We start from the raw sequence: 27625 nt of genomic DNA, 5'->3' as shown, positions 1-27625 counted from the left end.
GCCGGCACTTGGGTTCAGACTCCTGGACTCCTGGACTCCAGGACTGTGAGACAGTAAATTCCCGTTGTTTTAAGTCCCCCTAGTTTGCTGTCATTTTTCAGGACAAGCCCTAGGAGACTAACCCACAGGTTTCAATCATGGGCTAGATCAGAGTTGTATTTTTTTTTTTTTTTTTGTGGAGGAAGGGGGGAATTAGATTTGTTTGTTTGTTTATTTATGTTAATGGAGGTACTGGGGGCTGAACCCAGGATGATTTTAAATATTTGAGGCTCCATGAGGCTGTCCTCCTAAAGGAGGACCTGAAGTCACCCGCCTCGGCAGGTTTCCCACTGTCGCCGGTGACTGGAGCGGACAGGACCCACGAGGAGGGGCCCCGTTGGCGGAGGCTGCAGGGAGGTGCACCAGGCAGGGAGGGGTCTCAAGGCAGCAGCTCTTTACTGATGTTTTAAAAATCAGGGGGAGGGTTTAGCTCAGTGATAGAGCACATGCTTAGCATGCATGCGATCCTGGGTTCAATCCCCAGTACCTCCATTAAAATAAATAAATAAACCTAACTACCTCCCCCAAAATAATAAATAAATAAATAGAATTAAAAAAAAAACAAAAGGAACAGTCATCCTGGTGTGCCCTCTGGTGCCAGCCCCAGCTCAAAGCCCCACCCATACAGGCCCATCACTCACCCTGACCACGTGCCCTGCACGTCACTGGGCCCTGGACTCCCCTCCTCGTGGTCCCCTCAAATTAAAGCTGCCCCCCACCCAGGTCCTTCTCATCCTCCTGATTCTCCTCCCAACTCAGCGGCCCTAAAACCCATCCGTCCCTGCAGGTCTGAGCTCTCAGGGTACCCACGGGCCTGGGACGCCTGTTCCCCTGCTCACCAGGCCAGCTTACTGGTGCTGCCCTGTCACCCACCCCGGTCTGGAACCTTCTCCGACCTCCAGGCTGCAGACACCTGCACAGTGACACTGCCTTCACCCCAGGACATGGATGGTATCCATTCAGAAGCTCACCTTCCGCACAGAGAGAGGGCTGCATCTCAGTCACCCTGGTCTCTCCAGCTCTCACCCAACACCTGCCCTGTGACAGGGACTTGCTCGACTAAGATTTGCTGGACTCAAGTATTATCCTCTCTCTTCATGAAAAGGCAAATTGAGAATGGATCCTGGACAAACACAAAGTTAGGTGTGTCTCTGCTGGGGGCTGGGGGCCGGGAGCCGGGGGCTTGCCCTGACCTGGTTGGTCCAGCACCGGCCGCAGCTGTGCCTGGGTGTGTCCGTGTTGGTCTGATGACCCTCTGCTCCCCGCCGGCCTGTCTGGACACGCCATGTGGGCCGTTTTGCTCACCACTGTATTTCCGTGTGCAGGTGATGCTGGGCGTACAGTGGGAGGTCCCTAAAGCTCCCTGAACGAAGGCATGACGTTCAGTGAATACCCTTCAGGTGACAAATATGTTGTAAAAACCACAGACAGACTTTTTAAAACACTTTGGAGGAGAAAATGGGAGTGGGTCTTAGGGACTACAAGATGATCTGTTGGCTTGTTGCAGATGACCCACCATCAGTGATCTGGGGCAAGAGCAACGTTTGCCAAAAGCCGCACACAAACCGTCCCTCCCGGCAAAGCTGTATCAGCCTGCGTAAAATGGCTTGAATTCTTCAAACTCATATTTTGAAGGGGGAACTGCACTCTGATCGATTTCATTTCATCCGTTTTCTGTATGTCTCCTGCTAAACATTCTAGTCATGAAGGCTTCACAACCTCAAGATTACGTGAACAGCAACCCTTTCCTCTGGAAGGCAACGCCTCCCCTAGCTTGCTCCTTGAGAAGTCAGATTACAACGAGGCACCTGCAGGATGTAGCTCTGCGGATAAGACAAGGTGAACCTAAAAGATGCTTAGAAAGAGGTCACAGACATAAGCAGGATCCCAGTCACCGGCCTCAGAGGCCATGGGTTCTCAGTGACGCCAAGCTGTAAAATCGTCCGACTGTCCTTTGGGCAAGTGTGTCTCTGGCAGCCTCTACCACGTCCCCTTCCTCATGGGCCCTGGGCATGCTGCTGGCCCAGAAGGTGCCCGGCACACTGGTCCTGGATTTGACAAGCGACCAAGGGAATTGTTTTGAAGCCTCCTTTGTGAGCCAGTGTCACCAGAGAGAGCATGAGAGACCCTCGAGCTCCATCCAAAGCTACCATCTGCCCAGGCACTGCCTAAAGCCCTTGACTGCTCAGCGGGACCCCGTGAAGCTCCGGAAGTCCCAGGAAGTCAGCAGGAACTGGTACATCCTGGCAGGAGACTCCAGGGTCTTTGCTCCAAGATGGAGCTAAGGATGTAGAGGCCATTTAGAAACCCTCGTCCCGGAGGGAGGGTATAGCCCAGTGGCTGAGCACTGTGCTAAGCATGCACAAGGTCCTGGGTTCAATCCCCAGCACCTCCATTAAATAAATAAATAGACAAACCTAATTACCTCCCTGCTTAAAAAAATAACAATTATAAAATAATTTTTAAATACCATATAAACAGACTTGATCCCTCAGCTCCTAGAGTCCGGTGGGAAAGACAGCTGCTAAGGGGGGACCTCACAAATCAGGAATGTGGACATACTACTGCTGGGAAGAGCATCCCTGTGGTAGGGATGGACGTGCTAGAACCGGAAGTTAGGGGAGAGAGATACGGGGGGAAGGCAGTCTGTGCAAAGGCTGTGCAGGGGGAAAGAGGAGATGTCATCAGATGAGGATGCTAAAGGCCAGCATGGCTGGGGTCCAGGGTCCCCAGGGAGGTCAGACCAAGGAGGGCCCTGGCAGGACGTTCCAAGGGGCAGTGGCATCATTATAGGAATGTCTCCTAGGATCCCTGAGGACGGTGGGGAGTGGACTGGTATTGGGCGAGAATGCCCATAGTAGATCACTAAGAAGGGCAGTGCAGCATCCAGAACAGAGGAGTGTGGCCTGGGGCTGGGGTGCAGGTGGGGAGGCAGGACAAGGGGGCGGAGCTGCACAGGTAGTGGAACAGGGTGGAGGAGGGAGGTTGCCTCTCTGAGACAGAGGTGCAATCAAGGGTGGTCAGTCGGCTCTGGGTTGGGTTTATTTTTTTTTTTTAATTTTATTATTGCTCTTTGTTTGCTTTAGAATTCTTTTTCTTCCCCAGGCGGTTGTACAATTTTTTTTAAATTGAAGTATAGTCAGTTTACAATGTGTCAATGTCTGGTGTACAGCATCACATTTCAGTCCTACATACACATACATATATTCCTTTTCATATTCTTTTTCATTAGAGGTTACTACAAGATATTGAATAGAGTTCCCTGTCCTGTACAGAAGAAACTTGTTGTTTATCTATTTTACATACAATAGTTAGTATCTGCAAATCTCTAACTCCCAATTTATCCCTTTCCATCCCCTCTCCCTTCTGGTAACCGTAAGTTTGTTTTCTATGTCTATGAGTCTGTTTCTAATTTGTAAATGAGTCCATTTGTGTCTCTTTTTTTTGATTCCACATATAAGTGTATCATATGGTAGTTTTCTTTCTCTTTCTGGCTTACTTTACTTAGAATGACAATCTCCAGGTCTATCTATGTTGCTGTAAATGGCATTATTTCATTTTTATGGCTGAGTAGTATTCCATTGTATAAATATACCACAGCTTCTTTATCCACTCATCTGTTGATGGACATTTAGGTTGTTTCCATGACTTGGCTATTGTAAATAGTGCTGCTATGAACATTGGGGTGCATGTATCTTTTCAAATTATAGTCAGGATGGGTTGACTCTGAGACGTCTTTGAGGATCTATGTGGGACTGTCGAGTGGTAACTGTGAAACAATAAAGCACCATCTCTTAAAGTTTATTTTAAAATTCTAACTTTTTACCAACTCATAGTAGCCATTCCACCAGACCCAGCTGGGTTGTGCTGGAGATCTCTCCTGTTCCCACGTGGGTAAATCCACCAGGCCCCTACCCTCAGCCCATCCCACAGTTCATCAACCCCAAGATCAATGTGGTCACTTACTGTCTATGTGCCTGCATTTGCCAGGAACTTTTTGTTTATTTGCACTCTGAATGGCTCAAGCACACAAAACTGACAGATAAAATTCCATCTGTGGTTAATGGAAAGATCTGCTTAAACGTTGCATCACTGCTGGAAAGAAACCTGAGCTTTGATTAAACTCTGGGGGCAAAGTCCCAGCCTCCAAAACAGAATGCCTACTCCGGTCCTGGAAATCATTTTCCAGCTTCTGAGTGTGAAAGCACCGAAACAAAGCAGCAGACTGAAGCCTCCCATCGCCCGGGAAGGAGCCAGTGAGGGCCCCCCTAATAACATCTTCATCCTCTGTTTTCCGTCATTAGTCTGGCCGAGCACTGAGGGAAGAGGAAGGGCTGGACCAGAGTCATCACTCTAAAATGTAAGGGCTGGAAGACGCAGACAGCAATGTCGAACTCTAAGCCAGCTTGGAACACAATCAGAACGCGTCATTTTAAGAAAATTTGCGAGCAATCGCAGCTATTGGCCGACGCTTCTGTAATGTCCACCCTCCTCCAGACTTTTGGCGAAAGAACAAGTTAAAAACAAATGCTTTCAGTTTGCTTAAATGACAGCCCTTGGAAGAGCCCAGGGAGGGACCCAGCACCCTGAGAACAGTTGGGCTGTCCTCCAGAGGAGAGGGCTGGTCAACGAAGCACTTTGAGCAAAAGGGCCCTTTTCAAAGGGGGTTAAACACATCAAGTCAAGGGGGAAGGGTACAGCTCGGGGGTAGAGCGCATGCTTAGGTGCAAGAGGTCCTGGGTTCAATCCCCAGTACCTCCAATAAACAAACAAACAAACAAACAAACAAACCTAATTACCTCCCCCACCAAAAAAACAAACAAACAAAAAAACAAGGTGATCAAGACTGTAAGGAAAATGAATGCATGAATCTGGTACAGGATCCCTGAGCAGAGATGCTCAAATTAAAGAAAAGAGGTGCGTGTATGACTAACGCAGCCTTAGATCTTCCCTCCTGCAAGGGCGCTGTTCCGTTTTGTTTTAACCAATGTGCACTCAGGCGAAGTGGGGCTGGGTGGTAAATTCCATCACTTATCAAAGCAATTGTAGACAATAAGGACTGGAGCTAATTAAAATAAAATACCATCTGCCTCCGACTGAACTTTACCCCGAGCCCCGCAACATTCATTTCCAGTTTGTTCATTCAAAACACAACGCGGACGGCATTCCAATGTTTCTGACTCACATGAACTCATCTTTTCCCTTTCTTAATAATATTCATCACACGACTCTCCGATCACTAAGGTCCCAGAAACGCTAGGCTCATGTGAGACGGCGTGCCGGTGCCCTGCCAGAGAAGATAACACTCAACACTTCCGTGAAAGAGCTAATTTTGCCCAATATTTCATCGGCAGGACTAGGTAGAGGAAATATTAGTCAGACTGACAGCTCATTGATTTGGTTTGCATTAAAACTAGACTGATTTAAACAGAGGCATTCTGAATTCATCACTGGCTCCGACGTCTGTATGCTGTCCCTGGGGCTAGACAATTAGGACTGTGAGAACGGGTCAGCCAATCACGTGGGAGTTGCAGGCAGGGCTGGAGTCTGCGGGCTGTTTACCTTTTCTCTCTTTCTTCTTTGTTGGCAGGATGCTTCCATAGCAGTCCTGCCAGGAGCTTATTAAGAAGCTCTGAATAAAAGGGATTTTGATTTGAAAAAAAACTTAACTGCCATAGCCTTTGCTGAATAAGTCTCTGCCTCTTCCTCGCTCCTTCAAGGACATAACTGATTACTGGGAATATTTGGCCCGTAGACCCGAACTGGATGGAGTCCTTTGAACGCACGGAAGATGAGGAAGCCCATCATCTCAGATGCTGCAGAGGAGGCCGTCTGGGGCCCGCCCCGAATCCCCCTCCGCCACCTCCCGCATATGATCTCACACCTGCTGGGGGCTCACCCGGGGCAGAGACCCGCTGGGTGGGCATCTCTGCGTCACACTCAGCAGATGCACAATTAATTAATGTTTTGGAAGGAAGGGGAGAGCAGCTGAGTGGAGTATCTTTAAAAGTTTTAAAATTTAGTCACACAAAAGAAGTGGATGTCCACAAAACACAGGCTGAGTCTCCTGTTTCAACTGTGAGGCAGTTCTAACCGCTGAGAAACAGCTTAATCCTCAGAAGTCCCTAGGGAAACGGGACCAAGGAACCCATCATCCCATTATCTTCTCAGCACATGCCGTGCGGGGGGACTGGGGCTCCCCAATGCCAACAACAGGCCCCTTGCTGTAACTACCTCTGTGGGAACAATTTAAGGACTCCAGAGACCTCTGACCTCATAAGACAGGTAACTGCTTGCTCAACGCAAAATTGTGGAGGGGCCCGGCAGCAACTTCCTTGCAAGCCTAGAAACGTCTCCACACTTTGACGGTGGTGGTGGACCACTGAGGACCTCAGCCCCTCCTCCAGCCACACAGAACTCATGTCTCTTTGGTGAACGGTCTGTGCACTCTGCACAGAGAATCCCTTGCACTCAGCTGTGCAGGGAGACCCGCATCGGGTCTGCTCACTCATCTCCAGTGGCCTCAGTGGTTCTGTGGGAATGAGCTACGACCATCTGGCTTTGCTTCTAGAGCAACAACATGCACCAGCCTCCTTGAAAACCATCCCTCCCAGCTCCATGGTGCAAGCACACACAGGTATAATCATAGCCCCGTATAATTCATGTTAACGTGCCCACGCAAGGGGGGTGGGTGGGTACAGCTCAGGGGTAGAGTGTGTACTTAGAATGCACGAGGTCCTGGCTTCAATTCCCAGTATCTCCATTAAAAATAAATAAATAAACCTAATTACCGCCCCCCCCAGATAAAGTGCCCAAGTACATAGTAATCCCTTGATAAACATGAAATTCCTTTTCCTGCCAAGAAGGGAGAATGGGATTAGCATAATGCTTTATATCTGTCTCCTTCTATCTGTCCACCCATCCACCCTTCCATCTATCCATCCTTCCACCCACCTATAAAAAGAATTCAGAAATACAGGTACTACATGTCCACCTTCTCACACCCCAACTGCAGGAATGTGTTCCATGGGACCACTTCCTCATGTGCTTGGAATCAGAACACCACAGAGCGATGCCCTGGAGAAGGGTGTTTCAGGTACAGTGCCCAGGGATAAACCATCTCTCTCACCACCCTCAGCTCAGTCAACCCCAAAAGAGCCATGGTTGTCAGTGGGGTGGCTTGGGACAACACCAAGACTGATTTCTCCATGGGAACTCTGGTGATCAGTGTTCGCTAGAGACAGCTGACATGGTAACAACACACGCCAGCTTGGGAGCCCAAACCAACACTCAGCACATTGCTTTTAAGAGAAGGTGATCCATCGACAGATAACTGGATAAAGAAATTGTGATATATTTACACAATGGAATACTACTCAGCCATAAAAATGAATGAAATAATGCCATTTATTTCAGCAACATGAATGGATCTGGAGATCGTTATTCTAAGTGAAGAAAGTCAGACGGAGAAAGAAAAATACTGTATGATATCACTCATGTTGAATTTAAAGAAAAGACAAATGAATGTATTTACAAAACAGAAACAGACTCACAGGCATAGAAAACAAACTTACGGTTACTGGTGGGGTAAAGAGGAAAGGGTGTGGAAAGGTCTAAATTGGGGGTTCGAGATTTGCAGATAATAACAACTATATATAAAATAGATAAACAAAAAGCTTATATTGTACAGCACAGGGAACTATATTCAACACCTTGTAGTAACCTATAATGAAAAAAGAATATGAAAATGAATACATGTATGTATAAACATGACTGAACTATTATATGTATTATTATGCCATACACCAGAAATTGACACAACATTGTAAACTGACTATACTTCAGTAAAAAAAAATTTTTTTAAGGAATTTAAACTCTCAAGTCTCCTAAGGGACCCAAATATTTGGAGCCTTTAGCTGGTCTGATACGTAGCTACACGTCGGTTTTGGTTTATTCAAAGTGGATAGGGAAAACTAATGGTGATCTAGAATCACATTAAAATCCAGACTTGGCCATTTTTAGAACCACAGATCAAAGCAATAAGCAAACAGCACTTCAGGGGCTCCAAGAAAGCATCGTGTGCACAGAGCAGAGATCCGTACCTGGGGGTCCATCCTGAGGAAGGTGTGAGGGCCCCTGCTACCCAAAGTCGATCTCTTAAAGGTTTTGCTATGGTAAAAATGGTAGTAATCTTCCAGGTTCCCAATCTGCAAAACAAGAAGCAGGATATTCTCAGTTAAAACAGTCTTACATAATCCTGCATCCCACAAAAATCTCCCCTTTCTCCAAGAGGCTCGCCCTGTTCCCCGGGGAAACATGCCCCCCACTGCGCTGTCCCACTCCGATCCCGGCACAGAGGTCACATTTGAGAGTATGAAGATTAACTGAGATACCCCCTTTCTGGATAAACACCACTAGGTAATGCTTCACAGGGAGCACACTCCCCCACCCCAAAGCATGTGGTGAGTTCATCTCATTTAAAGCTTGTGTTATCTTGGCCAAGTGTTTTAGACATGAATGAATGTTCATCCAGGGTCAAGCATCCCTGAAGTAGCTAAGTGAGTGTCAAGTCAGGTCTACACTGAAATATTTATGTGTAAACAAACTCCATCCTTTCCACCCCATGGGTAAACTGGAATATCCAAGAATGAACGTCCCTCTCAAGAAGAGAGCCAAGGAAAACACGCGGCTGCATCTGCTTGAGGATTGTGCAAAGGTCAGCTGCGAACACTTGAGCCCCCAGGGTGTCTGGTTTTCTGCCAGGGGTTGTTTGTCAGGACAGATTTCAGCCTGAGGGCTGGAGGGGCCGCAGGGAAGGGAAGAATGTGGCCCTTGGATGGGCTGACCCTCCCTGCAGCACCCACGACCCTAGGGCATCTGGACACTGCTCTCAGAAGGCCTGCTGCTTGTTCTAACATTCACTGGTTACTGAAAACAGCTCGCTGGTCTCCTTCCTTGAAAGCTTTCTAAAGCAAGATGGACTGAATACAAGACAGACTCTCCAACTGCCCTTCTCAGGCGACACCATCCTGGTTTCTGTTCCAGCCTCTGACTGACGGATGAGTTTCAGACTCAGTGATCTCTCGAGCAGACAGGTGGTGACTGTGAGCCTGGGTTCACACCCTTCCCACTCCCCTCACTGCCAATGACCATGTGATCTTGGGCAAGATTACCTCCTACAGATCTCAGGTCCTTACATGTAAAATGGGGATAAAACCACTCACCCCATGGAGTTCAGTAGGACTAACACCCACCCAGTACACTGCACCCTTCTGCTGCACCCCCTTCCCACTCACAGACGTTCCGTCTGTGACCATTTTGACCCCAACAGAGTTGATCGGCCCAGGCAGAGACCTGGAGGGGTGTGGATATTCTAAGTGGTCATTTCCATATCTTTCCACAAGAAGATAAAGCAGGTGTCTACAGAGAGAGTTCTCTTTACTACATCCTTCAGCCCTCCTTTCCAGAAGTCCTGGCAGTCTGGCTGCCCTCTGTTCTTGAGTTTCAGGAGATGCCCATCCATCCTTCTTGTTCACTTACGCTTGCTCCAGTGTGTTTCTGTTGCTTACAACCACAGAACACCAAATACTGTGACAGTCGTGAGGGTTAACAGGTATCACCTGTATGGTGCCTAGTTCAATGCCTAGAACCTAGTGGATATGCAACAAACTCTGGCTGGTACTGGGGGGCTGGGGTTCTCCCCATGGCTCCTCTCCAAGGTTCCTCCATCCCTTCACTCGGTCTGGGATACATCCCAGCTCAATCTTCCTGCTGGATGACCCAGGCTGAAGATGCTCTCTGAGTCTTAGTTTCCATGTGAGAACAGTAACCACTACCCTGAAGGGCTGCCCCAAGACTATTTTATTTATGCACATATATGAAGAGCTAGTAGACAGCCCGGCAGGTAGGGGGTGCCCTATAAGTGGTTTTCTGCAATCATGACTCTCAGTTCACTTTCTACCGCAAGGTATTTTTCCACCATCATCAACCTCATTATTTCTGGCCTCCTTTGAGCAAAAGCACTTGTATTTCTCCTCCTACAGCAGACAGTCACCTTGCTCCCATTTTCAGCAAAGTTAATTGTTCCGTTTGTCCAAGGGCACCTCCTGTAGCTAGAGCTGGGATTTAGAAACAGAAGCGGTAACAGTGCCTTCACTTACAGCAATATTTAATTAGCATGTTTGCTTATAAGCTGCCACCATCCCTGGGGATATTTCACAGCTTTCGGTCTTTTCACTCTGGGCATTCAAGTCAATTCCTGCTCGGGGACATGGAGAAACGGAGAAATGAATCAAATTGGCTGGCAGAGATGGATTCATAGCAGAGCTGCTGACCCCAAAGTGCCCCTGGAAGCCATTCAGAGCTGCAATAGGCCTTAGGGCAGCCAAGCCAGGCCAGAGGCAGCCAAGCCTCTCTTCAAAGGCCAGCCCCAAGGCCATTCGACCCCCTGCCTCTGCCCCCATCCAACCCTATCCTTAGCAATGGCTCAGAGGGTCTGAACCAATGTAGCCCTTCTCTTCGAGCAATTCAAGGGATGAACAGACAATTCCCACAGTGCTAACCAGACAAACTGGCCCCCAGGTCAGCAGTGGCCACTGCCACCCTGTTTGGAGACATATATCCAGCCCAGCATGGAGGCTAAGGGTCTGGGGAGGGCCACTCCTGATGCAGAGGAGAAGGGGACCGCAGTCAGGTCCACTCTCCTGCTCTCCCCAGGCAGCTGCAGAAGAAGCTGGAGTCTGACTCAGGAGAAAAGAGGAGAGAGCCGGGTCACTGGCTGCTCAGAAATCTGAGTCCCTCTGAGACTCCGTGAGCCTCCACCACCCTGTGGGTGCTCACAGGGTGGGGCTGAGGGCGTGGGGAGCAGCCAGCCACCCTCTTCCCCGCCACCAAAGATTGGAGAGTCAGGCAAACACAGATCAGACAGTCAGATTCAGGGCGAGGACATAAAGGGTTGCTGAGGCTGGGGCCGCTGTGAGGATAAGAAAAGAAAGGAAAGGTGGGAGGAAGGGCCTAGGCCTTCGGGAGGGACTCCAGACGCGGTGACAGGCCCTGACCTGTCTGCAGCCTGGATTGACGTGACCCCCAAAGTGTCCCCTCCAGAGCCTGTGGATGTGCCGTGTGGTTAGTAAAAGACTAATCCACTCAGAGCAAAGGTTGGCAAACTATGGCCCATGGGCCAAATCCGGTCTACATCCTGGTTTTTTATTTTAATTGGGGGGGGGGGGGCGTTGAAGTGGGGGTAATTGTGTTTTTATTTATTTTCTTTTATTATTTATTTATTTAATGGAGAGACTGGGGATCGAACCCAGGACCTCGTACAAGGCTAAGCATGTGCTCTACCACTGAGCCAAACCCTTCACCCAAAATGTCCTTCCTTTTTAAGGCTGAATAACATTCCATGGTGTGTCTATACCATATCTTGTTTATCTATTCATCCCCAGGTTGCTTCTGCCTTTTGGCTATTGTGAATAACACTGCTGTGAGCCTGGGTGTACAGGTATCTGTCCGTGAACCTGATTTCAATCCTTTTGGGGCAGGGAGGGTATAGCTCAGTGGTAGAGCGCAAGCTTAGCATACACGAGGTCCTGGGTTTGACCCCCCAGTACCTCCATTAAAAATAGTTATAATAAATAAACAAATAAATAATAAATAAGCCTAATTCCCCCCACCACCAAAAAATAAATAAAAATAAAAGTAATTTTTTAAAACCCCTCCTGTTTTTATAAATAGCGCTTTACTGGGGCACAGCCACTCACTTGCTGCCCAGAAGTGCTTTCATACTACGATGACCGAGTGGAAGAGTTGCTACAGAGACCCTCTGGACCCCAAACCCAAAACATGTCACAGGTGGACTTTAGAAGTCTGCCCACCGGTGATTTCTAGCATTTGCTGCTGCTGTATTTGGGGAGCCCACCTAAGGCTCTGAGGTGGAACACAGCTTCTGTGAAGGTTGGGGGCGACCAGTCCACACGCTGAGGGCCTCTGCTGGGAACACAGGGGCAGCTACGGTGCATCTCACTGAGTCTCTGAGCTGTCCCTTTTCCAGGACCCCTCCTTGTCAGAGGCCCCAAGGGGTCACTCCTGTCTGTCCGACTCAAGCTGTGCTGCCCCCTGCCCAGCTATCCCCCCGCATCAGGCATGGGTCGGGAAGACGAGGTTCCCATGACGGGCAAGTGGTCAGAAGGCGGGTGATCGACCGCAAGTGGGACAAGGCCAAGTGACATTCATCTCAGCTGTGACGTGGCATTTATGACATAGCTATTGCCTGCTCCCTCCTCCTCCCCGCCCCATCTGAGTCCTTCTCAGGACCCACCTCACCCATCTCAGCAGTGCCAATCCCACATGGGGGCCTGCTCCTTAAGCTCCTCGAGTGCCCTCATGAGAGAAGAGGACAGGACAGCCTGGTCACTCTGGGGACATGGCCGCTGGCCCAGTTAAACGTGAAGGATGCCTGCTGTCCTCTGACCTCACAGAGAGGGCTGTGGGAAAGGACCATCGAGATGGCCCCATTTCACAGATGGGAAGACTGAGGCCCTGGGAGGGTAAGCCCAATGTGACACTCAGAGGCTCTCAATTCCTGATCCAACAGTCCCCCCATTCTGTCCACAGACAAACGGGTGATGACACCGTACACCAGATGACACTCGGACACACAAAGCAGGGCATAGGACTATGGCTACATTTTGGTGCACCTGCAGGGTCAAAGTGACAAGAGCTGGAGTCCTAAGAATGAATAGAAGATGGGCTGGGGTGGGGTGGGGGGCGGCGTAGAGACTTTTTAAATTCCAATTAATCTCCCAGTAAGAAAATACTCTGATTTTTAGGAGTAGAGCGCATGCTTAGCATGCATGAGGTCTTGGGCTCAATCCCTGGTACCTCCATCAAAAAAATAAATAAACCTAATTACCTCCCCCCAAAACAAATAAATAAAAACAAAAATATATTTAAAAGAGAGAGAAAAGACTCTGATTTTTATTTGACATCTGCATTGACATGAGAGCACGTGGTCCACTTGGACCACCGTCCCTCAGTGGTGGCCCGGGGTAAACGCTGCATCGGGGCCTCCTGCGCCCTCCCTGAGCCAGCAGCATCCAAGCAGCCTGCTTCATCAACGCAGGAGCAGTGGCTGCAACAGGACCCTGCTGTCTGCAGGCCTCCTCTGCCTTCCCGTCCTGGACAATGTATGAGAAACTCCTGCCACCCCCAGCTGCTCTGAGCTCCCAGAACATCAATCTGCATTTCCTCAGTGAATCTAATCTCTGGTCTGCAAGGTGGGCTGTGTTTTGGTTTTTGGTCCAAACATACAATTTCTGTCCATGCTTTTCTCTTCCTTGTCCATGGTATCTTTGCAGCGTGGTAATTAGAGCCAGTCTCCTAGCGCACCATCCCGGCAGATGAATAATCCGCTGAGCACGCAATGCCCACGTCTCTTTACTCAACACTGATGTGTAATTATACACATTAGTTGATAAAATTGGTAACATCGTTAAAATATCATTAAAAACCTTGCTCAACGTTCTCAGCCAGAACATTGGAAGAAATGAGATCAAAGAACCCACAGCGAGGAGAGATGGATGGGGTTTCTCTTCAACGGGATCCTCTATTAGACACTAAAAAAATCCAGTAATACATGCACTCGGTACAAAGTATGGACGGTACAAAAGGACCAGTAATTCCCCCTCCTGCCCTTTCTCCCAGCCGCTGAGTTCCCCAACTTTCTCTGGGTGCCCCAGGCCCCTCACCAGAGCAGCGGGTGCTTGCTGACCGTCCCCCACCCCGCCCACCCAGGCAGCCAGCTAAGAGTTCAGATGTGTTACCTTGAGATTCTGCCATGATTATCCTCATCTTACAGATGGGGAAACTGAGGCATGGAGTGGTTAGGTAACGTGTCAAGACCATCACAGTCAGGATCTGAGGTCAAAGTTCACATCTTTAACCTCCTGACACATCTTGCAGAATCACTGTCCCATCTAGGGGGCAGTGGCCCTTCTCCTCTCGGCAGCAGGATCATTCACATACAGCCCAGACCCTCCACGGGGCTCACTGCCCCCTCCTTCCAGTGCAGAAACCAGAAGAGACACTCCTGTGTTCCACACACGTCTATTCCATTATGTCTCTGTGTGTGTCTGCATATTTATATATGTACAGATGAACGTATATAGATAGAGACTGCACGTGTATGTAAGTACACAGATGTGTGTGTATATGTACACCTATGTTGTGTGTATATTTCAGTTTTGTGTATATATTTGTTTGTAGATAGAGAGTTGTGCATACGTGTTTATGCAAGATTCTCAAACACATTGGCCCTGAAATGCAGCCAGGCAAGTCCCTGGTTTGTCCACAGCCTCCCATCCACGCAGACCTCCTAGGCACTGCTGGTCACCCTAACCTTGGGGTCAGAGGCCCACCGCCTTGGTCAGAAACCCGCTGTGAGCTGGGCTTGCTCCCAGATGGAGGTGTTGGTTCCAGAGACTGGGCCGCCACTAAGCATGTGGATTCTGAAATCTGCCCCTGGAGACCCTGAGCTGTGTCTTTGATGCCATCAAATCCCGGAGAAGGCTGCTCCCTCACCTGCCTGGCTGACCACCCTGGCTATGCACGCTCAGCTTAGCACCACCTGGGCCCCAGCACCCTGCTCTATAAAGGCTGAATCCTCAGAGCCAGTCCACACCCTAACCACCTTGTCTCCTTGTTCCTGGCATGCGTGTCCCCAACATGCGAGTCCCCAGACAACCCCCATCACAATCAGCGCCTCCATCCTTAGTAAACACCATCTCGCCACCCTCATCTTTCCAGATTTGTCCCACCTCCTGAGGAATCCCTGGTCTTGGTGAAGGCACCACACTCCACGTGCATCCAGAGTCACCAAACCCTCCCGAGTGGCCCTTGACCTCAGCTGCACCCCATCACCCCCGCCCCTGCCTGAACCACATCAGGACCCTTGCTGGCCTCCCGCCTCCATCATTCTGCCACTCCCATTCCAGCTCTGCCTCCCCTTAGAGGATGGAGCCTGAGCCCCACACAGGACACATGAATGTCTCTATAACCGGCCCAGGCCAGCCATCCAGCCACAGACCTGGCCTCGCCCACATCACCTTCTGTCCTCCAGCATCGCCACCGTGTATGAGGGACCCTGCTCCCACGTGCTGTTTCACAGCCCGGAGCCTGCTCTTGCCAGCCACCTCACACCAAAAGTCCACCTCCCACTCTGTTTTTAACCATCACCTCAGCCATCACTGCCTCCAGGAAGCCCTCCTGGGCCTCCCAGGCCCAGGTCTGCCTGCATGTGGCTACCACAGCCCACACCCCCTCCCTCCATGGTAGGCTCCCCAAAGGCAGGACCTACCGTCTGTCAACTGTCAGGCCCCGGCAGCATCTGGTGTATGCCAGAGCTCAAAAAATGTCTGGTGAAATGACCAGACCCCAAGTGATGCGGGAAGGACACACTTGCTTTCTCTCTCCACCTTCATATCCAGAGCGGCCCTGAGCTCAGGGGTGGGGCTGATCCAGACCCCAGGCCCCCCAGCTCAGGGGCTGCTGTTGCCTTTGGGCTCTCTCTAGATGCCCCTCAGGACAGTCTCGAGTCAGGCTGGCTACCCGTCAGCCGCATGACTAGGGCGGGGCACCAGGTGGCTCTTCTGATGTCCATTCCCGGGCACTCAGGGCTGAGCGAGGCAGGCAGGCCAGGGCTCTGCCCTCCACCCAAGTGGCCCAGCACCCCTTATTCGAGGCGAGCACACGGGCAGTGGAGAGCAAGCACCTCGGGGACCACAGGTGGGATGAGCATAAACAGCTTACAAAGCCAAGCAAGGGAGGGGCAGAAGCCAAGAGCGATGGGGGAGAGGTCTGGGCTGGGGGTTTTACAGGAAGACTCTCTTGTCCTGTTTACCCCTGAAAATATGAGTGCAGCCAGCTTCCAACCACCTCCCTGCTGACAGCAGCAGGGGTGAGGTCGGAGGCATCAGCGAGTGCCGCCAGCTGGGGTGTACCCTGCCTTCTGGAAGGAAAATAAGATGACTGGGCATTCTGTGCAGAGCCTCGGGAACGGAGGAGGAGCACCCTGTTTAATTTAGCACGTTTGACTGACGGCAGAGTCACCCACGAGCCTGCTGAATCCACCCCCGATCCAAAGGTCCACCCGCCCACACAGCCCTTGGGTGGATGTGACCTCAGATGCAGGTGCAATTCCTTAAGCCCAGAGAGGCAGCAGGCTGGGTTCGGGGACAGGGGTGGGTTGGCTAAGCACATACTTTGGCCGGTCCACAGCAACCCCCCCACCCCCCAACCCCCGCCACCTCCCCAGGCCAGCACAGCGAAATCGGCCTCACAGGAAGAACAGCTGATAAGCGGTCACAAGATGTCACAATTCAAGGTCTCAGAGACAATGGGCCGGGGATGAGGCTTCTGACTTTGCAAAACAAACGATTAACTTTATCACTCCCAAAGCCTGCCCTTAGCTGGAAACAGATGTTCCGAGCCTTGTCTGTTCACAGCTGCAGCGGGCCGGCTTTTGGAGTAGAGTCTATGTTTAAAAGGCCCGGGCGTCAGAGTTCAGTTATATAATGTTATTGAGCCCAGGTGGTCTGCTTAAGGAAAACATAATGAGGGGGGAGGGCAGAGCTCAGCGGTAGAGCGCGTGCTTCATGCACAAGGTCCTGGGTTCAACCCCCAGTACCTCCATTAAAAAAAAAAAAAAAAAAAAGGAAGGAAAAAAGAAAAACATAACTAATTAGAGCCTATAAAACCTACACTCCAAATTAATTCCGTTTTGCTCTGGTAACTTCTGCCTGAAGAAAGTTATAAATACAGATGGCCACTGAACCTATATTTAGCCAGCACTGGGTTACCCGGTATTTATAATTAAGGAAGTCCAGAGAGAAAGAATGGACATTTTGTTGTTATTTTTTTTAAACATTTAAGAAAAAAAAATCCTGCTTCCCATTTCGGTCACATATACACATAGCAACATTCTGTTGCTGTAATAATTACAATTCTGGCCCAAGTTAAGATTATTGCCCAATTTCCTCGCCTCCTGAAATTGCTTTCTTCAACACGTATCCACCCGAAGCATGCAATTAGGCTGCTCAACTTCCTACAAATCCCTGAAAAATCACTCATTTTTACTTAGCAGACTTCATTTTCTCTCCCCCGAAGTCACCAAACCAAAGGGCCCAGCTTCAGATGAAGACATTTCAGGTGGAAATCTGGACGCAGCCTATCCTGAAACTACCATCTCCCCCACCAAGCCCGTCTGTGGCTGATTTATAGGGAGGCTGGGGTCACACCACGTGCCCCGCTGCCCGTGAACTGCTCTGCAGTCTGTCTGGCCTCAGGCTGGGGGAGGCACCCCCGATGCCCGCAGGGCCCAGGCAGGGACCCCACGACCAGGAGGAGGTGGATGGGTGAAGACTTGGGAACCCAGAGCTCCCAATTCTTCCAGAGAAGCCAGCGTTGAGATCCTACTCAAGCTCTTTCAAGTTCTTAATATTACATGGGCAACTCATCTTAGAATGTTAACAACACTGGCTGCAGGCTGCGGGCAGCCCTTTGTCCTTGCAGCAGGGAGCCTAGATGGTTGGTCCAGACATTCCTCACTCTAGGAGGCCTGAGGCTTAGTTTTTTCTTTCTGAGCATGGAAGACAAAGGGGGAGAGCCTTCTCCTCAGGAAGTATCAGCTGGAAACTTCTCCAGGGAAGAGACGCTCTGGGACATGTTGGATTTGCTCTAAGCAAAGAGCACCCTGACTTGTGAGCAAAAGATGGCCGTGACCTTTGGCACAGTGGCCACACACAGCACACGGGGGCAGGCTGGTGATGCTGTGGATCCCCAGGGGACTGAGGAGGACCACCTCCCCAGAGAGAAGGGGCCAGTGCTGGGTTGCAGTTTGGGGCCACTTGATAGAGGCAGGTCAGGAAGATGCAAGGTTTGAAAAAAAAAAAAAGGATTTTCATCCCTATGAAAGCAACGTCTAAAATTCAAACTTTAATGTCTAAAACACTCTCATTTGAGAAGAGTGATCTTAACGGAGATTAAGAAGTATCTTAGAGAAATTAATCTTCAAAATTTTCACTTTAAAAATCAAGAGTTGCTATACCCAAAAGAAGGCATATCAGGGACTGGACCGGTAGCTGCACACCCGTGTTCACCACAGCACGACTCACAGCAGCCGAGAGGAGGGTATGACCCAAGTGTCCACAGAAGGACGGATGGATAAACAGAATGTGGCCCATTCCTACAAGGGATTATCACGCAGGTTTAAAAAGGAATGACGTTCTGACATCTGCTACAACGGGGATGAACCTGGAGGACCTGATGCTGGGTGAACTCAGCCAGTCACAAAAGGACGGAGAGTGTATGACTGCATTTACGTGCGGTCCTGGAGGAGGCACATTCACAGAGACAGAGAGTAGATGGTGGGCGCCGGGGGCTGGGGTAGGGGATGGGGAGTGAGTGTTTGGGGGGTAGAAGATGAAGCTGTTCTGGGGATGGACGGGGGTGGTGGCTGCACAGCATTGTGACTGTCCTCAATGTCGCTGAACTGTCCACTTAGACATGGTGAAGATGGTGAATTTCATTATGTCTATTTTACTACAATTTAAAAAAAGTCTCCTCTACAGTCTTGCCCCACCTTTCCTAAAACTGACTCCAGTGACAGTGGCATTTGGAGGCCTGAGGGGGGAAGGCGGAGCTGGCCCCAGGGAGCCCAGGACAGAAACCAGAGCCCAGCATGCTGCCCAGCTGGGATCACTACTTACTCTCAGCTCCACGCAGCTCAGCTCCTCCATGTCCCTCTCTATTACGTGGTTTCCCTTAAACAGAATAACGACACCAGGGAGAGGATGGCCCTGCTCGTGGAGACAGACCACATGCACCCAACGCCATCCTCCCACCTTCCTTTTATCCTGACGCCCATCCCAAGTGACAGCCTTGAAGTTCTGCAGACCCACCCTCCAAGCTGGCCTCAGGAGGGGCGGGTGTGGGGGGTGGGTGCTTGCCCTGCCAAGAGAGGAGGCTGAGATTTCGTGGAGATCTGGAAACCTTCCGTCCAAGTGCATCAGTGCCCAAACTCAGTAACATAAACTCAAAACAGATGTCAAGAGAAACACGTGCTGTCACCTGGCTTCTGGGACACAACCTCAAGCCGGTAATTAAGAAGGAAGACACTACCGGGGAGGCAGCTGTCACGGTGTTCCCAGCACACAACTGAGGGGACACCCTCTCCCGCCCACAGAGCACATCTGGGTTCGTAAACCACAAGCAGGGCTTGGTGCAAGCACTTTCCTCTTGGCCCTTTCCCTGTGACATTTGGGGACTTGTCACGGAAGCTACTGTGGGAAGGAGGCAGGGGGACACGGGGGCTTCTCTTGTCTGGGGAGGAGCTGCATCAGCGCCTCTCTCTGTCCCTTTCATGGTAACACTGTGGTTGATGGAATATTCAGCCATTAAAAATTTCCACAGAACTTTTACATTCAAAGCAAAACTTCAAAAGGACTCATTTTGCAGGCGAGAAGTAATTTAAAGGAAAGTAGGAGATTCCACACTTGAAAAAAAAAAGACACAAATGAACTTGTTTACCAAACAAAGACACACAGACATAGAAAACAAACTTACGGTCACCAGTGAGGAGGAAAGGGGGTGGGAAGGGATAGATTGGGAGTCTGAGATTTGCAGATACTAACTACTATACATAAAATAGATAAACAAGTTTCTTCTGTACAACACAGGGAACTCCATTCAATATCTTGCAGTAACTTCTAAGGAAAACCAATATGAAGAGGAATATACGTATGTGCATGTATGACTGAAACATTACGCTGAACACCAGAAACTGACACACTGTAACTGATGATACTTCAAAAAAAAATTTTTTTTAAAAAAAAGGAAAGCAGAAGAAAAGAGATCACCCTACTCTCCATCTGGCTCCTCCCGCCCCCGCCCGTGATTCTCGGAGACAATGCACAAGATGGGGGTCTCCTCTAGTGAATGAGGGGCCGCCCCTCAACAGTGACCTGCCATTCTTCCGCAGCCACCTCCTGTGTTTACTGCTCCGACACACCCACACCGACTGCTGGGCATCTGCTGGTCCACGCCTTCATCCTCCCCACAAGGCTCTGAGCGGCTTTTCAGGGCCGGTGTTATTCACACGGCCTGGGACCTGCCTGCCCTCCTGCCAGGCTGGCACTCAGACACCAAACTCCAAGCAACGAGGCCTGAACGCATCCTAACACAGAAACGGGACACACATTTGGAGAGGCTGGCGTCCTGCTTGCTGGTAGAGAGAACAACTTCTCTATGGGTTTTCAAGAAAAGGTGGAGCCAGGCAGGGAGATGGAGGACATAGAAGGTGAGGACGGAAGGCTGGGTGGGGAGGTGGGAACCCCGGTCATCACCTTGAGTGGACCTTGGGGGACACACCCCAGTGGGACTCCAAGCTGCAACTGTGGGCCTCAGAGCCCCACTGCCCGGATCTGAATTCCAGCTCCTCAGTTTAATCGAAAAGAGACTCTAGGCAAGTTTCTTAATTTTTCTTCATCTCCATTTCCCTTTCGGTGCAATGGGGATAAGAGAGTCCCCCGACATCCCCCACCAGTTGCTGGAAAATTAAATGAGGCACAGCGCATGGGAAATGCCTGCAGGGGGCCTGGCGCATGGCCGGCTGTCACTCAGGTAGCTTTTTTCATGTTATTTCCTACAGAAATAACATGCATCTCACATTGTTTGGAGTAAAAAATGGAATGCAACAAAGCCAGCTGCAAAGGTAGTTAGATACCATTCTCCCTCTGATTTCAATTAAAAGTGTACATGTATATACTTCTTTACAGGGGCGGGGGGGGTCCCTATGGGACAAATAATCCCACCCAGACAGAGCCTAAAAGGTCGGCATGAACAGGGTGCCCTTGCTGGTCAGGCCTGTGCTCTGGACACGGGACACATGGGACACACGTGCACCCCTCCCACCACCCACAGGCTGCGTGTTCTCCTGCATGTGACGACCCACTGGATTTTTCCATTCCCTGAGACGGACTTGTTTTTGGCCTTTCTATTGTTGTGCACTCGTATAAAAGGAGGCTGCCACATATGATCGACGCCAGGCTGAACCGTTTTTTTTCCATCCTATAAAATGAATCCACGCATCATGTCATCATTCATGTTCACAAGTCTGTAAAGACAAACTTGCTCAGAGCAAGAGATGTGCTCATTAGGTCGTGGGAGACACTGAGTCATGGTCACCACTCACGAGAGCGGAGAACCGGCACTGCCCACGCCCTCATCAGCAGACACTGATGACACATCCCCTGCGCAGGGGACTCATGGGGCCGCAGCTGCACCCGTGCTGTCCCAGGGCTAAGCAGCTTTGGTTCTGGACCTGGGTCATTAGTGAGGACCCAACGTGGCTGGGCTGGGCTGAGTGCTCCCTCCCAGGAAGGATGGGGAGGGACGCTGTGGGCTGTGGCAACGGGGACGTGGATCCTGAGACCCAACAGGACACCGCGCTCTGCAGAGTCTGCACCCTCCCTCTCTGCCACCTGCGCAAGGGACCAGTGCTTCTGTTTTTCACAAAAAGCTGGAAATTAACATTTCTGTCTGACTTCTCCCCAGGTTTAAATGTTGATAATTGTTTCAATTTTCTAAAAACATTCTAATTAAAGCAGAACGCCCCTGGGGAGCTACAGGTATCCCTGGAAGGCCCTCCAGGTGGGCTCACCCCTCTGGGGGGCCGTCTCCCACCTCCCAGGACCCCGTGCTGCTCCACACTCACCACACATGCTTCCCTTGGAACCTCTCCTTGCGAGGGACAGACCCCAACATCCCAGAGCGTGTTTCTAACACCTAAGGCTCCACATTCTCGGCAGATCGTCCTTTCAGAGACTTCCCTTCTGTTCTGCTTCTCCTCGGTGACAACTAGACACATACCTTGTCAAACGGACCTCGGATTCTTGGCCATGGGTCTGAATACACTATGCATCACCTCTCTAAGCTCTTTGATCTGGAACCCAAGCTACGTGCAGCAGCTTTTGGTACATCTCTGTCAGCTTCGACACACTTCCTGCAAGTCCATCTCCCTTGGGAAAAAACACACTGCCTTCCATTTCCCCTGACCACCCGGCTCGCCCCTGGAACTTTCCTAAAGAATCTTTTACGCACCTGGCTATTTACCACCAGCAGTTCTGCCAAATACACATACAGAATAGTTGTATGTGTGGCTTTTCTCAGCCAAGGGAGAAAGGCTTTGGGATAGAAGGAGAGATCAGAGAAAGAAACAAAAACTCAACTTTGGGAACAGGCTCTTCTGCCCTCGAGTCACAGAAACCACCTGGCATGGCGTCGAGAGACCCCAGAGTCTGGAAGGGCTGTAACCACAGCAGCAGGCCGGGGAACCCCGGGTGTCAGCCCCTCACACACCCCCTGCCTTACACGCCCAGCCACCCCGGCTGCCCGTCTGACATAACAGCCCAGCGCCCCTCATCCCAGACGTCCACACGTGTGTCCTACGGATGACTCTCTCCAAGGTTCAGACACCAACTGCTACTCACTCATTTCATGCACTCAGACTCTCTCCAGGTCAGCTCTCCCCACCCTCCCCCCCCCAAATGTCCTCACCCAACTCCTGTCACTGAACCCTTGGGAATCCCTATTATTTTTTCAAAATAGAATAGGAAAAAAAATACTTGCAAAGGCGTATATCTGAAAAGGGGTTAACGTCTAGACTAAATAAAGAACTCCTACAACTCAACAACCACAAAATCCAGTGTTAAAACGGGCTGAGGACTTGAATAGACATTTCTCCAAAGAAGATACACAAATGGCCAATGGGCACCTGAAAAGTTGCTTAACATCACTAATCATCAGGGAAAAGCACATCAAACCACAATGGGATGGCATCTCACGCCCATCAGGATGAACAGCATCAAAACAAAACAGAAAGTAACAGTGTTCGCAAGGACACGGAGCAATGGGAACCCTTGTACACTACTGGTGGGAATGCAGAGTGGTGCGGTACTGTAGTTCCTCAGAAAGGAAAACGTAAAATTACCACAAGGTGCAGTAATTCCACTTAGGACTATATCCCCTAAAGGATCAGAAACGGGATCTCAAAGAGATCTTTGCACACTTTGCTCACAGCAGCATGATTCACAACAGCCAACACGTTCCTCAGTGGATGGATGGATAACCAACGTGGTCTAGCCATCTGATGGGATATTATTCAGCCTTGAAAAGGAAGGAGATTCTGACACCTGCTACCATATGGGTGAACCCTGGGGACATTATGCTGAGAGAAATAAGCCAGTTACAAAAAGATAAATAGTGTAAGATTCCACTCCTATGAGGTAACCGGAGCCATCAAGCTCACAGAGACAGAAAGTAAAATGATGGCTGTCAGGGGCTAAGGCGAGAGGGGAAAATGGGGAAATTAGGGTTTAACAGACACAAATTTTCAGTTTTGCAAGATGAGTTCCAGAGAGGGGCAGTGCTGACAGCTGCACCACAATGGGAATGTACCTAATGCAGCCGAGCTGCACACAGAAAAAATGGTTAAAGTCGTCAATTTTACATCACATGTATTTTACAATTGATTCTTTTTTTTTTTTTACAAAGCCCCAAACAAGAAATAAAAAACAACTCTGCCTGTGTAGTATTTCCTTACATACTCTTGTTTTAGTTGAAAGCTCCCACTTGCCTGGTGATCCAGCCCAGGAAACAGCGTGTGTCCTGGTTCTCGGTCCTGACGTCTGGGGTAAGACTTCCCGGGGCTGCTTCTCAGCCTGAGAAACATCCTGGGCTGGACAGTGAGCCACATGACCTTGGTGAAGGCGCCCCTGTGGCCAACACAGCTTTCAGGACTCAGCAAGCCTCCCCATCCCAAGTCTACACCGCCTGCTGCCACCACTCTGGTTTCTGGCTATTCTCCTCACTGCCAGAGTCAGGAAGTGACCGTCCCTTTTTGTCACAGCCCCCCCTTAAAGGCACCCAGTGTTCCTGTGATCGTCGAAGGGCTCTGGGTCTGGGCACTAAGACATCGTGAATCCCCAGTGCAGGTTCTGCCCAGTAGCTGAGAAGGCGTTAGCTTCTGTGTGTCAAGCCATGTTTTGTCAGGATGCCCGACTCTTTCTGGGTCATAATTCTGTCCATGCTTCTGGCCCCCATTTGCTGTGCTGGCCCCCGGTCTCTACTGCTCAGAATCCTGTGGCTCCCACTGAGAGTTGGGAAGGAACCCGGCACCAGGGCAGCACCTGTTGGTCACCTGCAGGATGGAGAGGGCGGTCCCCATGGAGTCCCTTGAGGACACTGCCCTGCCTCCCCCAGGCATCTCTGCAGCTCCTTGGCAGAGGTGCGTTGGTGGGGGTGGGTCAGCAGGCTTCACAGAGCAGACCCTCCAATGTTCCCATCTGCCCACGCCCCACCTGACTGTCACCAGCACAGCAGCATCACGGACCCCATCAGGAATACAGATTCCTGGACCAAAAAATCTGGGGGCACGGCCAGCAGTCGGGGTTCGATAAGTCCCTCCAGGGATTCAGTGTCCCCCAGGGTGTCAGGAAGCTCCCTGACACTGGCCTCATCATCCGCTGGTTTTGATTCTTTCAAGATGTTAATTAGCCCATCTTAAGGACTGTAAACCCCACTGCGTATCTGAGTTACACGGTGCCTGACCCGACTGTGACGAATGCGCCGGAATCCACAAGTATGGCTCCACCTTGACTATTTTCATCCCCTCCCCTGCTCCCACGTGGCCCAGACTCCTGCCTGCACACACTGGCCCCCTCCTCCCGGAGTAGCTCCTGGGCCCCTTGGGATCCAACCCGTCATCACTGGTAGCGTTACCTTATTATTTTTAAATTCTCTGCTTTATCTATAGATTCTGTCTCTCACTGATAACATTACCTCTTTGTGTCTTTTCTCATTTTTCCTTTATCGGTGTTGCCACGAGTTTGCCCTGTCTTCCTAGATTTTTAAAAGACTACTTTGGGCCTTGTTTATTCTCTTTATTATAAACTTATTTTCTATTTTTACAGAGTTCTGCTTCTAACTTTATTGTCTCTTTGTTATCTGGTTTATTTATATATTTTAAAACTAGCTAGCAGACGTCCAGGGAATGACTGTGTCCACACAACGGCTCTGGGATGAGGGGTGTTAATAAAAACACAAAGAGGGCAAGGAGGGCAGGGTATAGCTCAGTGGTAGAGCACATGCTTAGCATGCACGAGGTCCTGGGTTCAATCCCCAGTCCCTACCCTAAAAATAAATAGATAACTCTAATTACCTCCCCTTCCCTCCAAAAAAAATAAGGGCCAAGGAGCCACCTACTGCCTCTGTGACAATAACTGACACCAGGAGAGACCTTTCTGACCTTTGGTAAGGAAGGCTTTCTTCAACAAGAGCAGAGAAAGCACTACCCACAGAAGAAGAGACTGGTACCACCAGGGACAGGAAGGAGACGTTCGGGAAACTCTGTCACAAGGCACCTGCACTGCCCGTGAAGTGGCACAGTGTTATTTGAAGGTGGACTTCAATGAGTTAATGGTGTGTACTGTGAAAGCTAAGGAAACCTCTAAATTTTTTTGAAGTATAATTGATATACTAGGTGAGGAGATCAAATGAAATTATCTAAAAGGTTCCATAATCATGAGGGAAGGTAGAACAGCAGGGAGGAGAACAAATACAACAGAAAACAGTGAGAAACACAGTGGATAGAAACCCAACGCTATCAGCAATCACATTAAATGTGGACGGTCTAAATCTACCAATTAAAAGACAGAAAATGAAAAAATGGATTAAAAAAAAAAAGTTTGTGCTGCAAGTACAAAGACAGTGTGTCAGGATGGCCGAATGGTCTAAGGCGTCAGACTCAAAAAAGTACAAAGAGAACCCAAAGAACGGGACAAGGTATCTGCAAATCACACACCTGGTAAGGGACTTGTGTCTAAAAAACACAGTAATCAAAAGCAAACCAACTATAAATGGTCAAAGTATCTGAACAGACATTTCTCTGAAGAAGACATGCACAAGGCCCACGAGCCCATGAAAAGGTGCTCAGCATCCTCAGGCATCAGGGAAACGTAAAACAAAACCACGATGAGCACTGGGTGGCTGTAATAAAAAAGACAGTAACACGTGCTGATGAGGGTGTGTGGACAAACTGGAATACTCACATACGGCTGGTGAGATTGTAAAACGGCCAAGCCACTTCAGAAAGCAGTCCAGCAGTTTCTCAAAAGGCCAAACAGAGAACCAGCAAATGACCCAACAAGGCCACTCCTAGGTATAATCCCAGAGCAGTAAAAACACACACCCACACAAAACGTCATAGCGGCATTACTCACAACAGCCAAAAAAGGAGAAACAACCTCAACATCCACTGATTGACAGACAAATAAAACACACCTGTACTGGTATATCCATACAGTAGAACATTAACTGAAAACAAAAAGAATAAAGTACTGACACATGTTGCAAAATGGATGAACCTTGAAAACATGCTAAGGAAAAGAAGCCAGTCACAAAAAAGACCACATATTGTATAATTCTGTTATGTGAAATGTCCAGATCAGGCAAAACTATAGAGACAGGAAATGGATTAGTTGCTTAGGGCTGGGGGGTGGGACAGAACGGGGAGTGGGTGCTGACGGGGGAGGGGCTTCTTACTGGGTGATGAAATGCTCTAAAATTGACTGCAGTGATGGTAACACAACTCCATGACTACACTAAAAACCCCTGAATCATACTTTTTAAATAGGGAAATTATATGGTATGTGAATTATATCTTAATAAAACTGCTATTAAAAAAAGATACATACAATTATGTAGAAGTTAATTCTATTTAATCAGAAGACACCAAAACATGTTTTGTTTTGTTTTGTTTTAATTCACAGACTGGGAAATTCTGTTTTCCACACTTGTAACTGACAAAGCACTGGTATCCAATATACATAAAACCCAATCATCCCAATCCAGGCACGCACCCAAGAGAAACCAGGGCATACATGCACCAGAGGTCACGTACGAGGCTCTCCTTAGCAACAATGTTCTTAATAAAAATCACAAACATTCATTGCCAGGAGAAGGATGAATACATCATGATTTGTTGGCCAATGAGTATCGGTACAGCAGTAAAAATAAACGAACCACAGCTAAGCTGGGGCTGTATCTACAACGTGGCTGAGCCTGAGAAACATGACATTAAGTGAAGAAAAAAAAAAAAAAAAAGCAAGTCCCAGAACACCATGCACAGTATATCACTGTTACAGAGCTTAAAGCAAAACTAAACAAAGTACTGTCTAGGCACACCTACATCTGTAACACAGTGGACAGTGGCCACCCTGTGGGGCTGGAGAGGTCATGGCGAGGGGCGCAGGGTGGGGTTAAGTTAATCAATCAAGGAGGCCATTAGACTGAGGTGACTCCAATGCCTTATCAGTTTATGCAAGCAAAATTCAAACCTAAGCCTGCAAATGCCTCAAGGTTAAGAAGTCAACACCTAAGGACAACCAATCACAGACAGCCAACCAGGCGTTCCCAAATACGGCAAAGGTTGACACTACAGCCAATCAAATCACCTCCTTGCTTTTCTTCCAGGTCT

The 27625-nt window shown here is 49.4% G+C and overlaps 1 protein-coding gene across 2 annotated transcripts in view; it reads right to left on the bottom strand.

Moving 5' to 3' along the window:
• Window positions 1–27625, bottom strand: part of PCSK6 (proprotein convertase subtilisin/kexin type 6) — a 167875-nt gene that overhangs the window by 121294 nt on the left and 18956 nt on the right. For both annotated transcript variants that reach the window (XM_074354218.1, XM_074354219.1), the window contains exon 2: window positions 8142–8246. In XM_074354218.1, the coding sequence (XP_074210319.1) occupies window positions 8142–8246 (105 nt within the window). The remainder of the gene's footprint in view (window positions 1–8141; window positions 8247–27625) is intronic.

This window comes from Camelus bactrianus, chromosome 27, assembly GCF_048773025.1.
Source record: "Camelus bactrianus isolate YW-2024 breed Bactrian camel chromosome 27, ASM4877302v1, whole genome shotgun sequence".
Classification (NCBI taxonomy): Eukaryota; Metazoa; Chordata; class Mammalia; order Artiodactyla; family Camelidae; genus Camelus; species Camelus bactrianus.
Note: the sequence above shows the minus strand (reverse complement) of the source record. Positions and strands in the feature narration are given on the sequence as shown.